The sequence below is a fragment of the Mesoplodon mirus genome (genome assembly GCF_964341445.2).
Source record: "Mesoplodon mirus genome assembly, chromosome: 15".
NCBI classification, from domain to species: domain Eukaryota; kingdom Metazoa; phylum Chordata; class Mammalia; order Artiodactyla; family Ziphiidae; genus Mesoplodon; species Mesoplodon mirus.
This window is the reverse complement of record NC_138991.1, coordinates 23,913,506-23,928,251: the sequence shown is the minus strand read 5'-3', so window position 1 is coordinate 23,928,251 and position 14,746 is coordinate 23,913,506. Positions and strand designations below refer to the sequence as shown.

Sequence of the window (14,746 nt, the reverse complement as noted above, 5' to 3'; positions counted from 1 at the left end):
TGAGGTAGGGCAGCTTGGCCAGTGCCACTGGGGCCAGAGTGAGCACTAGGACTCCTGACCACCTCCTGGGCTCTTGGCAGCCTCCCCTGCACTTCAAGGTGGCAGGACTGGACTGTGACAGGCCTTAGGGCTGGGCAACAGAGGCAGGGCTCAAGGGACATTCAAATGCCAGAGGTCAAGGCAAGAAGGAGTCTATAACTGGACATAATATGAGTCAGGACTGTTGATTCGACGGCCTGCTCAGCTCCCTGCCCCTTGCATTTCTTTCCCAAAGCCAGGGCTGCTTAATCCCCCCAAAGTCAGGCCTTGCGCTGTCCCAGGCCTGACCCAGAAGTTCAGGGGAGTTGGCTTTAAGAGGATCTGGTTGCTGGGACCCCAAGTGCCTCGTGCTTCCTTTCTGGTCAACGGGCTTGTTCCAGGGACCAAGCTCCTGTCTTATGCATGGTGACAACAGCTGCCATGCAGCATCATGCCCTTTACACATCTTATCCTATCCAGTCCTCACACAACCCTCTGAAGTAGGTATGACCTCCACATTGCACACATAAGGAAATTGGGGCTCAGAGGAGAGACCTTCTGACCGAATTCACAAAGCTCACTGGGGTAGAGCTGGAAATGAACGAGACCTGCCCTATTCAGGGGCCCAGGCTCACGACCACTCTGCTGTATTGCTGCCTCAGCTTCACCCTCGGGACCCCGTGTCCCACTTCCAGTACCTGGACCTTTCGTCTTCACTCGCATTTGAATCCCTGTGTTGATCTTGGCCATAGTTCAGTCCTTTCAGGACTGAGAGCTCCTGCACGACCAAGGCTCCGCCTGCCCCTGGGTCTCTGAAGATGACCGCCAGCCTGCCGCCCCCAGGACTCCCCTCTGCCCATCGCACCCCCTCTGCCTTGGCTCAGGCTCTTTTCATCTCTCACCGGGACCCTCATACTGGCTTCCAGACCAACCCCACTGATGCCCCTGCCTCTGGTCTCATCACCCCCTAATCCTTCCTCCAACTGCAGCCAGAGTGATTACATCATGTCACCACCGGCCCCCCTGCCCCTGACACCAACCTGCTTAAACCCCCCACTGGCCAAGAAGCCAATCCAAATTCCTTTGCATGGCATCACAAGCCCTGCTTGCCAGCCTGGCTGACCTCATCTCCCTCCGGCCCTCCCCTCCTGCTTTGTTCCGGAGCCAAGTGGAATGAAACTACTTGTCCCTGGACGTTGTTCATAGCATTCTCTCAGCCAGGAATGGCACCCCCGCCCCTCTTCCTCTCCTTCCCACTGAATCCATTCTGCTGACTAACTTCTTATCTTTCTAGACTCACCTTAAGCTTCACCTTCATGAAGCTTTCCCTGAACATCTTCCTTCAAGCATAAATGACTCCCTCCTCAGAATCCTCACTCGAACCTTATAGACAGCTGTAGAAGCACCTGGAACACTAATTTCACTTATTTTGTTTCTCTGTCCCTATCCACCACTATATAGAGAGTTCTGGAAGGCAGGGGTGTGTATGTCCCAGTGTCTGGGACAGGGCCTGGCACAAAGCTTATGCTAGGTGTTTGCTGAAGTAATGGATTGACTGACTGACGCCTGAGTGGGTGCCCTGGGCACCTCCCCATCTCCCCCTCCACAGGGAATGACCTCTTCCTGGTGGCTGTGCATGAGCTGGGCCACGCGCTGGGACTGGAGCACTCCAACGACCCCAGCGCCATCATGGCACCCTTCTACCAGTACATGGAGACACACAACTTCAAGCTGCCTCAGGATGATCTCCAGGGCATCCAGAAGATCTACGGTGTGTGGCAGGGGAGAGGGGCCACCGTTCCTTCCTTGGGCTGGGCCATGACTGTCTGCCTGTCGGGGCAGGGGGTTGGGGGGAGGCTGGGGACCTGGGTCTCTGCTGTCTGCAAGGCTCCTCCCCCACCCCCCTCCTTCCCTGCACACTTGGGAAACCTAGGGGAGGGTCTGAGCTGCAACTGGGAGGGACAAAAGTGAACAGAGAGCCTCCCACTCCCCCTACTCTACCTGCCTCCCCCCTCCACACACCTCCCTCTCACCTCCTGTGGTTCCCTCTCAAGGGGTCCCACCTCTAGCCAAGAGACTCATCCATCTGCCCAAGTAATGGTGATACAGTAGGATAAGTATTATTGCCAGAGCTTTTCTCTTAAACAAGAAAAAGACAAACCAGGCTGATATCTTGATAAGATTTGAGGAGCCTGCTACCATGCCACCCCGTTCTCTGTTCACACTGGTGTGGGAAGTTCTTGTTCTTGTCAAGTCGCTTGAGATGGGAAGACCAGTGTATTGCGGCAAACGCATGTCCACATGGCACGGCCACTACAGCCCCCGGGCTGTGGAGTGCGGGAGGAGGGCTCTCCTGGAGGTCCTGAGGACCTCACAGAGGAGGTCGCCCCACCCAAAGCCTGGAGGATGGGCAGGATCTCCACAGGTGAGGCAACAGAGGACTGGACAGGTGGTGGGGACTAGGAGGTATTTTGAAAATAAAATGGAACTTATTTGCTGATAGATGAGACACAGGGGTGAGGTTCCTGGCTTTTGTAATTGTGGAGCAATAGATTGACCTCTGTAGCTCAGAGATCTGGGCTGGAATATTGATCTGGGATCTTTGGTGTTCAATATGGTAGCCACTAGCTACATGTGGCTATTTAACTTTATATTAATTAGAATTAAATAAAATTAAAATTTCAGTTCTTCTGCCGCACTAATAACTAGTCGCTCACTTCAAGTGCTCAATAGCCACACGTGGCTAGAGGCTTCTGTATTGGACAGTGAAGATATATAGAACATTTATATCATCACAGAACGTTCTATGGGATGGCTTGAACAGAGGTCTTTAAAGCCATGAGCCTGGAAGCGATCACTTCGGGTAGTGATTCTCAACTTGGCAGTGCATTGGAATCACCTTGGGATTTCAATTTTAAAAAATACTGATACCCAGCCTTCACCCCCAGAAATTTGGTTTCAATTGGTCTGGGGTGACTTCTGAACATCAGGGGTTTTAAAAGTTCCCCAGGTGATCCTAATATGCAGCCCAAGTTTAGAAGCACTGACCTAGGGACCAAAATAGAGAAAGACAGAGACAGAGAGAGACAGACAGACAGACAGAGAAGGGGAGGGGAGAGGAGAGGACCCAGGGGCATACCGACCTTTAGAGCCGGGTGGATGAGGAAAGGCTGCCAGCAAAGCAGGCTGAGAAGGAACAGTACACGAGGTAGGAGGAAAACCAAGAGAGTGCAGCGTTCTGGAAAAGAGAGAAGAGTGTTTTAAGGAAAGTGTTTGTATGATCTTGCTACTCAAAGTGTGGGCCTCAGACCAGTAACTCTGGCATCACCTGAGAGCTTGAAGAAACACAGAATCTAAGGCCCCAACCCAGACCCTCTGAGTCACAATCTGCATTTTATCAAGATCCCTGAATGATTCATATGGACATCAAAGTTTGGGTCAAGTAATGTTGGATTTGGCAACATGGAGGTCATTGGTGATCTTGACAGCAGTTTCAGTGGGTGACGAGGCAGAGGCCATACTGGAGCAGGATAAAGAATGGGGAGAGCAGACAGAGAGGGTAGGGGACACTGAGCCTAAGAAGGGACATGTCCTCTCTCGTAACAGGAGAGAAGAAAGAGAAGATACCAGACTTGGGGGTGGAAAATGGGAGTTCCCATTTAATGGCTCTTTTCATGGATTTTCTCAAAGACTGGGGGAGTAAACAATGGGAGAGGGGGGACAGGAGGCTAGAGTGTGACAGGCTTGTCTCAGAGCTGCCGGGGTGAGGATGAGGCAATGGCAGCGGGGGGCAGGGCATGCCTGGCCCTTCTCTAAGATGCAGAACCTCTCTCCAGGACCCCCCGCGGAGCCCCTGGAGCCCACAAGGCCCCTCCCCACACTCCCCGTCCGCAGGATCCACTCACCGTCTGAGAGGAAGCATGAGCGCCAGCCCAGGCCCCCTCGGCCGCCCCTCGGGGACCGGCCAGCCACACCAGGCGCCAAACCCAACATCTGTGACGGCAACTTCAACACGGTGGCCCTCTTCCGGGGCGAGATGTTTGTGTTTAAGGTAGGACCTCGGTGCTCCCCTCCCACTCCTTCCCCCACCTGGGGCAGGAGAGAGCTGCTGCTCTGGGATTAGGCCTGCTGTGGGGCCTGGAGGGGAGCTAGCCCAGCGGCCAGGCCATGGGGTCTCTTCCTGGTGCTGCTGGGTGAATGGACTTGTTTCCAAGAGGGAGGCGGGAAGTGGTGACCCTGCCCCTTCCCGAGGGTTAACGCTGGGGGAAGAGTGCTGGAGACCGGCCTCTGCTCTGTGACTCTGAGCAAGTCACCTCCCTTGTCTGGACCTCAGTTTCTCCATCTGAGAGCTGGGAGGGTCACTTCTCTAACGAAGGGTGTGTGCAGATCAAAGGAGTCATGGTTGTGAAGACGCTGGCTTGGAGTAGGGGCTGGCACAGCAGTACCTGGACCTTTCGTCTTCACTCGCATTTGAATCCCTACGTTGATCTTGGCCATAGTTCCTGCCAGGGCTGGTTCAGAGGAGCGCCTGACAGGAAGCTGGCCAGGCTACATCTTGTCCCCTGGTCTGTTCCTGTCCCTCTAGCCATGGGCTGCAGGGTGGCAGCCTGCTCAGTGTGTTGCAGTTGGGTTCTCAGGGAAGCAGGCTCTGGGACAGTGTTTGGGATGCAGGATTTTGACTAGGGAGCACCTTTGGGATCCACATCTGTGGGAAGGAGGGGTGGGAAGCACGATGGGGCAGGAGAAGATAAGCAGGAACTAGACCCACCGCAGACCCGGCCACGCCCATAGCGAGTTCTGGAGCTAGAATGGCCCATCAGAGTTGTCCCATGTTGGGCCCCAAATGGCTGGAACTTTATTCAGTCAATGGGTGGGGGGGGCATGACCTTGGGGGAGCTCTCTGGAGCTAGGTCATCCCCAGCGAGGTTGACAGTTGAAAACTGCCTGCTGACCACACTCCCGGCCACCAGCACAAGAGGCCCTCTGCTGACAGCGTGTCTCTGTCACACTGGCTGGTTGTGGAGAGCTGCCCCACTCACCTTGTGGAATTCTCCCCAGCAAGCTTTGAGCTCTGACCAAGAATCAGGCGACAGGGGTCAGCCCCAGTCCTGCTCTCACCGCGTGGCTCAAGGAGAGTCACTTGGCCTTCCCTAAGACTCTGTGTATCTCAGATCTACTTAACAGGAGTTGTGAAAGTCAAAATAAGGTTTAAAAAACTGGATGTGAAAGTGCTTCGTAAAACACCTTAAAAAAGAAAAAAACTTTTCTAGCTTTTGTACCTTTTTTTTTTTTTGGCTGCGTTGGGTCTTTGTTGCTGTGCGTGAGCTTTCTCTAGTTGCGGCGAGCGAGGGCTACTCTTCGTTGCGATGCACGGGCTTCTCATTGTGGTGGCTTCTCTTGTTGCAGAGCACGGGCTCTAGGCAAGTGGGCTTCACTAGTTGTGGCATGCGGGCTCAGTAGTTGTGGCTCGTGGGCTCTAGAGCGTAGGCTCAGTAGTTGTGGTGCACAGGCTTAGTTGCTCTGCGGCATGTGGAATCTTCCCAGACCAGGGCTTGAACCCGTGTTTCCTGCATTGGCAGGCGGATTCTTAACCACTGCGCCACCAGGGAAGCCCCTGTACCATTTTTATGTATCATGTTCTTTCTTCTGCACTCTTGGATCCTCCAACTGAACGGTTCCTAAGCGAGTCTGGGTTTTATCATTCCCATTCACACATAAGAAAACCGAGGTCCTAGAAGGTTACAGGTCTCGCCCAGACTGCCTACCAACCAGGGCTGCAGTGGGACCAGGCACCAATTTGAGGAGGAGGGCTTTTTTCACATTCTTGGCCTATTGAGCTGCCATTTACTTAACGTTGACTATGTGCCCGGTACTGTTCTAGGCACTTCACCTATAATCTCTCATCTGACCCCCACTATTACCCCCCTTTGCAGGTGAGGCTCTTTAAGTACTGAGCCCCAGGTCATGCAACTGTAAGAGGAAGAAACTGAATTCACATCCGGGGCTTGGGGGAATTTCCACGGTTTGCTTCCCACAGACCTTACCCTGCTGGCTGGAGCCAGCCATGAGGAGGGCACTCTGCCCGGGATCAGTGACCAGCCCCTGCTTCCCACCAGCCTGGGGAGGGGCCCTGCTGACGTCGGGGACTCTCTGCTGCCCTCATGTGGTCATCCCAGGCCCTGCATCATCCCTTCCAGCTCCCCCCACGCCTCCTCTGCCCACCAGGCCTGTCTGCTGGCCCTGTCTCATGGCCCCTTGGGCAGCAAGAGCCATCAGGAGCCTCATGTGAAGAGAGTTGATGGGCATTTTATCTTCCTCATTGGGCTTTGAAAGATAGAAGCAGACTTCAGGGAGGGTTGCAAGGCTGGGCCCAGGGGAACGTGTTGGGTTTTTGGGGCCTGAGCCCCAGGGCTGAGATCACTGGGTTCAAAGGCTATGCCTCTTTCTTTCCTTGCCTTAACCCCCAGGATCGCTGGTTCTGGCGCCTGCGCAATAACCGGGTACAGGAGGGCTACCCCATGCAGATCGAGCAGTTCTGGAAAGGCCTGCCCGCCCGCATAGACGCAGCCTATGAAAGGGCTGATGGAAGATTTGTCTTCTTCAAAGGTAACGTGGCCTGTGCAGAAGGACCTGGCATGCTTTCCTGCCCTTCTCGGGACCCCCTTTTTCCACCTGTAAACTGGAAGAGGCAGGGTGGGAGGCAGATGAGCTGCAAGGGTCCTTCTAGCCCTAACAGAAGCACTGCCATCTGACGGGACAGATCCCTACAGGCAGGGGAAATTAAGTCAGGGAGTGATTGTTGAGGGTCTGTATGTGCCGAAGTTGGTGGGGTGACAAGCCTCACCTCCACATAGTAGAGGGTGGTGCAGACAACTGAAGACCATCCAGTGCTCCATGGAAAGCCACCCTGTGAGTTCTGTAGGAGCCTGGAGGGGGGAGGTCACGCAGGCTGGAGAGGCCAGGGGAGGAGGGGGAACTAGCTGTATGGCAGGCCCACCCTGTGCTAGGTTGTTTCACTTCGAATATCTCAACTTGGGCCAGGCCTCAGAAGAGTAAGATTCAGAGAGTGAGGAGTGAGAAAAGCATTCCAAGAGGAAGGAACAGCATAGGCAAAGGAGTAGTTCAAAGGGCTTCAGAAGACCACCAGACAGCCATGGAGCCCCACCAGAGAGCTGTGAGAAGTGGCCTGGAAAGGTAGTTTAGGCGAGAGTCCTGAGGAGCCCTGGCTGCCCAGCCGGACTGTGGTCTTAATCCATCAGGGCAATGCTGGAAGTTCACTGTTTGTTTCTGAGCAGCAGAGAGCCAGAGGGCAGGCGGCAATCCAGGCAGAGGCAGGAGGCCGTTTCTGAGACGGCTGCTGGAGTTGAGGAGAGCGATGTCTGTAAGGCCTGTTCCAGGGAGGAGCAGTGAGGCTAGGAGGCTGGCAAGGCCTTGTGAGAGGCTAAGTGCTGAGAGGAGAAGGAAAGAGAGGGTGATGCCACCTTCTTGGGGACCCTGAGAGGCAGACAGGTGGTGAGGGAGGGAGCCCCTGGGGTGGAGAGGAGGAACTCCGGACGCCGACCTGGAAATGCCCAGAGGACGGTGGGCAATCAGGGTCCTGGGCCTGGTGCCCAGGTCCACTGGGAGAGCGGCAGCCTCAGAGTTGGGTGTTACTGGTAGAAGGTTGGGGGAGTCCTAGTTGTGTGTGAAGCCATGAGAGGCTGAGGTCACCCGGAAAGGAAAAAGGAGCAAGTCACACGAAAGGAAAAGAAGGTGGGGCACGGAGCCTGGGCAGCGTGGGGCGAGTTGCCCAGGATCTGAGACTGGATTCTGGCTTCTTGCCCCCTAAGCTCTGCCTGGGCCAAGGGGCCTCAGCCTCCTCCGCCACAGGGATCAAGCAGGACCAGGGCCGTCTCCCCCTGACACTGGCTCCATGAATTCGACTTCAGTCCCAGTGGATGATGGGCAAGTGGCTCTATCCACAACCTTCAGCATGAATGACTGGGGAAGGCTAATCCTGGGTTCCTCTTGGCCACAGGTGACAAGTACTGGGTGTTTAAGGAGGTGACGGTGGAGCCTGGGTACCCCCACAGCCTGGGGGAGCTGGGCAGCTGTCTGCCCCGAGAAGGCATTGACACAGCTCTGCGCTGGGAACCTGTGGGCAAGACCTACTTTTTCAAAGGCGAGCGGTACTGGCGCTACAGTGAGGAGCGGCGGGCCACGGACCCTGGCTATCCCAAGCCCATCACCGTGTGGAAGGGCATCCCCCAGGCTCCCCAAGGGGCCTTCATCAGCAAGGAAGGATGTACGTAAGAACCCGGCTGGGTTTTGTGAGGGGGGGTCTGATTTCACGTGGGTCTCACCGGGGCCCACGGGCATACTCTCAAGGTATCCAGGTTTGAGAAACACTGCCTGGTGGCAAAGGCAGCTGCCTCATATCGACCCATGTTCACACAGTAAATTAATCCTCTCTTACCAGCGGCCAAGTCACAATTTCTCATCTGTAGGGATCATCCGCAATTGAGAGATGTTTTCATAGACTGACTTCATTCCCTCAGATAGCATTTCTCAAACAGTGGTCCTCAGGTGTACTCTAGGAGTCCCTCAAGTTATCAGATCTGAAATGATGGATGTGGTGGTTCAAAGGTGCTTTTTCACAGGACTTAAAGATAAGAGAGAAGCATTTTCTAATTATGAGACATTTCCTAAGCTCCTCCTGGAGGCCAGGCTGACTCACAGCCTCTCTCCGCTCCGGACTAGAAGCTTCTCAAGAAGAGGGGCTGGGACTTACCAGGTGCAGAGTGGCTATCCATGGATATTTGTTGAATCCATCTCTGCTCATCTGGTCAAAAGCACACACCCTGGAGCCAGCCTGGCTGGTTTCATATCCCACCTCCACTGCTTACTAGGAGTTTGTGCAAATCACTTAAGTTTCTTCAGTTTCTTCACCTATAAAATGGGGATAATAATGGTACCTACCTCATAGGGCTTTGTGAGGATTAAGTAAAATAAATTATATAGAGCCCTTGGCGCATGCCATGTAAGTTTTAGCTGTTATCATCATTATTATCTTGTTGGGGTGTTTTAGTTTTTATGGAATGACAGGTGTCATTCATTCACTCCACAATAATTGCTGAGAGCCAGGTTGTGTGGGAGGGCTGGGGATGGAGCTTAGAACAAGACTTGCCTTGCATCCCTGGCTCCCAGTCTAGAGGCAAAAAACAAAGTGGCAACAAATGCAATAAGGGAAAGCATTTGCAAGAGAGCATCTAGGCAGAGGGCCATGTGAGAGAGGGTCGTCAGGAAGGGCTCTCCAAGGAGATGTCACCGGTAAGAAAGCCAGCAGCCACAGGGGCAGAGCTGCTATTTGGTGGCTCTCTTGTGTACCTGATGCTTTACACACATGGTCTCACTTTCCGGGGAGCCTCAGAGACAGGTGACATCAAGAACTTCAGCCAATGAAAATCCCAGCCAAGGTGGGGAGCCGGCCAATAGGAGAGTGTGAGTTGCTCTGTGTCTGTGGACTGGCGGGGCGATCAGGCTGCTGCAGGGAGCCTTGTGGTGGTTGCCAAGCCCTGCTGCCTCTTTTCCTTCCAGCCCCTCCCCCAGCAGGGTCCCAGCGACCCTGCAATCTGTGTTGCACAGTCACGTGTGCCAAGCCAAAAAAAGTCTACGATAACTGAGAAGAGGTGGTGCCCTCCGTCAACAGGAGAAATCTTGCTCCCTGCCTCCCTTGGCTCAGGCAGGAGCTGGCTCAGCCCTAGAGCTATGGAGACAGTGCCGTCCAAGCCTTAAGTTGGGGACTTGATCTGACTCACATGGGGGAAGGGGGAGGCTATGGGCACAGGATGGCAGAGCTGAGACCCAGGGCTGAGAAGAGTCCTGTCTGGGAAGCACAAAATGAGCTTACCAATGCTACTTCCAGCTCCTCAGTGGCTTCCCAGCACCTTTGAGATGACAGGGTGGGCTGCTCCAGATCCCAGGTGCCTCTCTGCAGCTGGGCAGGTCATCCTCCACAACCAGCCACACCACTTGCAGGGTGTGCGAGGCACCACACGCCTACCTCCAAGAGCTGCAACACGCCCCCACGTCATGTGCCCACCCGCCTTTCAGAGCTCCTCTTGGGCTCCCCCCAGGTGGGAGAGGCGCCCCTCCTCCACGCTGCCACAGCACCCTGGGCCCTCTCACGCTGGCGCAGAACAGGTGCAGAAAAGTGTCTGGGATGGTGATGATGGGCCGTGTTTCTGCAGATTACACCTACTTCTACAAGGGCCGGGACTACTGGAAATTCGACAACCAGAAACTAAGCGTGGAGCCCGGCTACCCACGCAACATCCTGCGTGACTGGATGGGCTGCAACCAGAAGGAGGTGGAGAGGCGCAAGGAGCGGCGGCTGCCCCAGGATGATGTGGACATCATGGTGACCATCAACGACGTGCCAGGCTCTGTGAATGCAGTGGCCGTGGTCATCCCCTGCATCCTGTCCCTCTGCATCCTGGTGCTGGTCTACACCATCTTCCAGTTCAAGAACAAGGCAGGCCCTCAGCCTGTCACCTACTATAAGCGGCCAGTCCAGGAGTGGGTGTGAGCAGCCCAGAGCCCTCTCTGTCCACTCGGTCTGGCCAGCCAGGCCCTTCCTCACCAGGGTCTGAGGGGCAGCTCTGGCCACTGCCCACCGGGGCCAGCATGGCCCTAGGCCAGGGGTCATGTAGCTGAAGTGATGGTGCATTGGCCTAGGCTGAGCACGGGGCAGGGCGTGATGGCAGCTGTGCCCCAGGGTGGGTGTCTGGCACCCAGCTGCCAGCCTTCTGTCCTGGGTAAACTGCTCCCTACTCAAGGGAATAGGCCAGGCCCCATCAGGAGGCAGGGACCATGCCAGGAGGAGGCCCATGGTCACTGCGCCCTGTGGCGTCCACGAGGCACCACAGCGCCATTTGTACCTGGCTGGACCCAGCACCTTCTGTGGGAAGCCAGCGCTAGTGCTCTCAGCCCCATGTGGGAGATGCCACCAGTCCTGGTCCCCCATTGCCAACACCTGCTGGTCAGATGTCCCCCCACCCCTACCCCACTGTCCTCCAAGGCTACAGGACCCCTGCTGCCGACACAGTGGGCAACAAGCCTGGGTTTCCTCTGCTGGCAACAGCAGATCCCTCAGGAAACCTGCTCCACATGTCAGGGTCTCCTCTGAGACCCAGGATTTAGGGTCACATGCTGCAGGCAGGGCTGTGGCCCAGCTGGGTCTGACAAGGACCCAGCTGTCATGTCGTGAATATTTCAATGTCCTGTCACTATTGTTTAAAGTCCCATTCTGCAAAGGCTGCTTGAGGCTTTAGGTGAATTAGAGGTGACTGTCTTGGTGATGAGGCCAGCCCTCCCCCCAGCGATAAGGACCAAGGTGCTGTTAAGGCCACTCTAGTGCCCAGACACGCCGGGAGCTGGGCCCTGCTAATGAGGCTAAAGGGCTGGAGCAGGAGCTGACCCCATCTCGGAGGCTGATCTGAGTTTGTAGCTGTCCTCCACTCTCCCGTTCCTCTCCCCATCCCCCAAGTCCCTGGCCCTGCTCCAGCCTGTCGCTTGTGGCCTGAGGACACAGCCTGACTAGTGAGGTGAGACGGAAATAGCTCTGGGCCAACATTCTCACAGCCTTGGGTTAAGGGGCCCAGGGCAGCCTTCTGAAGTGCTCAGAGCCCACACCCCTAGCTACCCTGAGACCAATTCAATCTCTCAGCCCAGAAGCAGTGTTTATACCATGAGCTTGGCCCCTGCTAACCCAGCTCTCTGGGCCCATCACTCTGCATTGCTCTTCGGAAAAGAGCAGCCACAACTGGTAACAACCCCAAGCCTAGGGGCCCGCCCCTGTCTCTGGCAGGAATTCCTAGGGCTCGGCTTGCCTCACCCCAACCCAGTAAGAGGCAGCCCTGCTTGTCACTATGGAGCCGTAGGCAAAACCAATCGGTTCAACTATGTCCACTGGCTCCCTGCCAAATCCAAGCAGAGGTGTCAGTCTTCAGGGTGCCGGCAGGGTCTCTGAGCCTGCATGGGCCTTGCCCCCACCCCGTGGCCTCTGGGCTTTGAGTCTGCTTAACCTGTAGCAGACAGGGACTCTGGGAGCTGTCTTGAGCAAAATCTCTCATCCCAGAGACACCTATATGGGTCCACTGTGTTCCCTGTCATCATCCCTCTGTTTTTTCTCATTTTGGCCAAGGGCGGGCTCCCTGGGGCGGGTGGGGAACAACTGCAGAGATATTAGTGATTCACAGGTTTGTACAGTGTTTTATACTTTGCAAAGCACTTTATTAGCTCACCCCTGTCTGCTCACATGTAACTCATGCAGTCCCTGGGAGGCCAAGGATAACTCTCACTGTGCCCTCAAATGAAGCACAGAGAGGCTGTTACTTGCCCAGGCCATCCAGTGGGCTTGCTAGACCCCTCTAGGGTCCAAGATGAGATCAGAAGTGTCTCTTTTATCCATCTTTTCTTGGCCTCCCTTCTCCCCTTCCGGGTCCCTCTCCACTCCTCAGGTTGGTGCTCTCACTTCTTGAAAGCTCTAGGCCCCCCAGGCTCCCCACTGGCTCCTGGTACTACTGAGGTCAGCTGAGAAAGAGCAGGAGATGGAGGCAGGCAGCCCAGGCTGCAGATGTGAGGGATGCAGGGCCAGGTCCAGAGAGGGCTCAGCCTGGAGGCTTCCAATCATGGATTCTCCTGCCTTGTGGTCATCCGTTTGTCCATCATCCCAGGACAGGGCAGACAGAGGGGCAAAGCACTGGGGGTCCCAGAGCCCAGCTTCCCCTCAGTCTGGGGAACATCACAGCATTTCAGTGTCAGTCACATTTTAAACTGATCAGCCTTTGTATAATGTTTTTTAAATCATTTCTAAATAAAACAAAAATATACAGAGTGTGTCATTTCCCTGGGATGTGGGAACAAGGATCAGGTTCTGGGTGGCCTTAAGAAGCTTCTGGGAGACAGGGTGCTTTGGGGTGTCTGCGAGCCGCCCCATGCATCTCATCTGCCAGTCCCAAAATCAGATGCCCCCTCTCTCCAAAAGGCTGGCCCTGGAGGCCCTCTGTTACTGGGGTCTCAGGAAAACAGCCAGATAATGCCAGGGTGGCACCCAGGATGGCGGAGCAACCCCTCCCAGGAAAGGTATGGGCAGGTTCACTGTGGCAAGGTCTTTTCTGAAGTCAAGGCACATGGTGCCATGACCAAGGACAAAAGCAAGAGCCCAGTTCTTGGCAACAGGGAAAAATGAGGTGAGATTAGGTCAGCAGCCTTGGGGTCTTCTTACCAAGAGCCCTGGCCTGGTTCTGGAAGCCAGTGACAGGGAAGGCTGCCCCAGCACCCAGACGGCTGGAGAAACTGTGGGGTGGGGATGAACATGAAGGTCTGAGCTGGTCTGGGTGCAGGCTGAGAAGCCAACGAATCTGGGGTAGCGGGAGGGGCCAGAGGCAAGACGGTGACCCAAGGCGAGGCTGCGGAGGAGGCTTCCTTCCAGTCCCCAGCGAGCTCCCCGACTCTCCGCGCGTCTCCGGGGTGGCGGAAGGTGGGGAGAGACGACAAGGACCCGAGCAGAAGAGGCGTACGGGATGACAGGAGGCGGCGGGCGGTAAGTGCGGAGGGCGACGAGTCAGTACCAGGAGGTGCAGACGATAAGGAAGCGCACGTCGTCCAGCGGCCCCCAGGGGCCGGGCTCTGGCCAGGGCCGCCCAGGGCCCTCGGGCGCCGCGGGCTGGGGTTGGGGATGGGCCTGAGGTTGGGGTTGGGTCTGAGGTTGGGGTTGGGGCTGGGGCTGGGGCTGCGCGGGCTGCACCGGCTGCGCGGCGCCCTGGCCACCGCTCAGCTGAGCTCCCATGTTCTGCAGGACGAGAGGCCCGTCAGGTACGGGACGGGCCGCACGCCACCCCCGCCCCGGCCGGGCCCGACCCTCACCTTGCACCGCCCGAGCCGCCGGTCAGGAGAATCCCAGCGCCACCCTCCGCTTCCCGCTCGCCTGCGCAGCGCCGTCTGGAGCGACTGGCGTCGTGACGTCACGGCGCACAAACCCCGCCCTCTGACCGCCAGCGAGGAAGGTTTCAGGGCACAGGGGCGGGGCCCAGCAAACCCGACCCACCAACCAGCAACCGGCCACACCCTCCCCGAAGTCCCGGGGCCCCGCCCCGCGAGCAGCTCGGAGACGCTTGCAGCCGCCCCAGCTACCCTCGCCTCTCCAGCCCGGCTCCGCACCCACCCAAGGCCCTAAAGGAAAGGGCCTACCGAGACTGGTCTGAGGCGGTCCTGGGCACCTAGCAGCCAGGCCAGCAAACCTCCATCCACCCTGGGTGAAAGAGGACAAGGCTGCCCTGTAGCCAGGTGCCCCAGAGCCCTTCAGGATCCTCACACTGGCCTAGGAGTCGAAACAGACTCATCTTTGAAGCCAAAAGTATGAGGCTGAAGTTGTGTGGAAAATGGGAGAAGTACAGTGGAGAGTGCTGCTTCCTCTTGTCCTGGGATGAAACCGCCCACCTGGTGATGGGGGGAGAGGAGTGGGAGACTGTAGAACTAAGGGGTGTGTGTGCATCGTACCCCAGCTCCCCCCTGGAACAATGGTGGGGGGCTGAGTGCAGGCTGAGGTCCCCAAAGAACACATTCAGAATGACCGGAAGAAGCTGCCCTTTAATGGGTTGGCACAGACAACAGAGCTCTCAGCCAGAAGCCATAGGACCTGCTGGCCAGCATGATGTGGCAGATTTTTGCAGTAACTATGGGTTCA

General features: G+C 56.2%; 2 protein-coding genes across 3 annotated transcripts in view; one reads left to right on the top strand and one right to left on the bottom strand.

The window, feature by feature from the left end:
* MMP24 (matrix metallopeptidase 24) overlaps positions 1-10,829 on the top strand; it is a gene marked incomplete at its 5' end in the record, with an annotated part of 44,783 nt that extends 33,954 nt beyond the window's left edge. The window contains 5 exons of the mRNA XM_082600638.1: positions 1,628-1,789; positions 3,855-4,069; positions 6,486-6,624; positions 8,036-8,302; positions 10,248-10,829. Coding sequence (XP_082456764.1) covers positions 1,628-1,789; positions 3,855-4,069; positions 6,486-6,624; positions 8,036-8,302; positions 10,248-10,585 — 1,121 coding nt within the window. The 3' untranslated portion in view covers positions 10,586-10,829. The remainder of the gene's footprint in view (positions 1-1,627; positions 1,790-3,854; positions 4,070-6,485; positions 6,625-8,035; positions 8,303-10,247) is intronic.
* A 1,445-nt stretch (positions 10,830-12,274) lies between these two features.
* On the bottom strand, positions 12,275-14,744 carry MMP24OS (MMP24 opposite strand). 2 transcript variants are annotated; one of them, XR_014296034.1, is made up of 2 exons: positions 13,286-14,744; positions 12,275-12,870 (listed from the first exon to the last, which is right to left on the bottom strand). XR_014296034.1 is itself a non-coding variant. In XM_082644176.1 (2 exons), exon 2 carries the CDS (start codon positions 13,847-13,849, stop codon positions 13,625-13,627), a length of 225 nt encoding a protein of 74 aa, XP_082500302.1. In that variant the 5' UTR covers positions 13,850-13,852; positions 13,927-14,744; the 3' UTR covers positions 12,275-13,624. The 2 variants fall into 2 exon arrangements, 1 of the variants encoding a protein (XP_082500302.1); XM_082644176.1 differs by having other exon boundaries at positions 12,275-13,852; positions 13,927-14,744.
* Between the last annotated feature and the right edge of the window lie 2 nt (positions 14,745-14,746).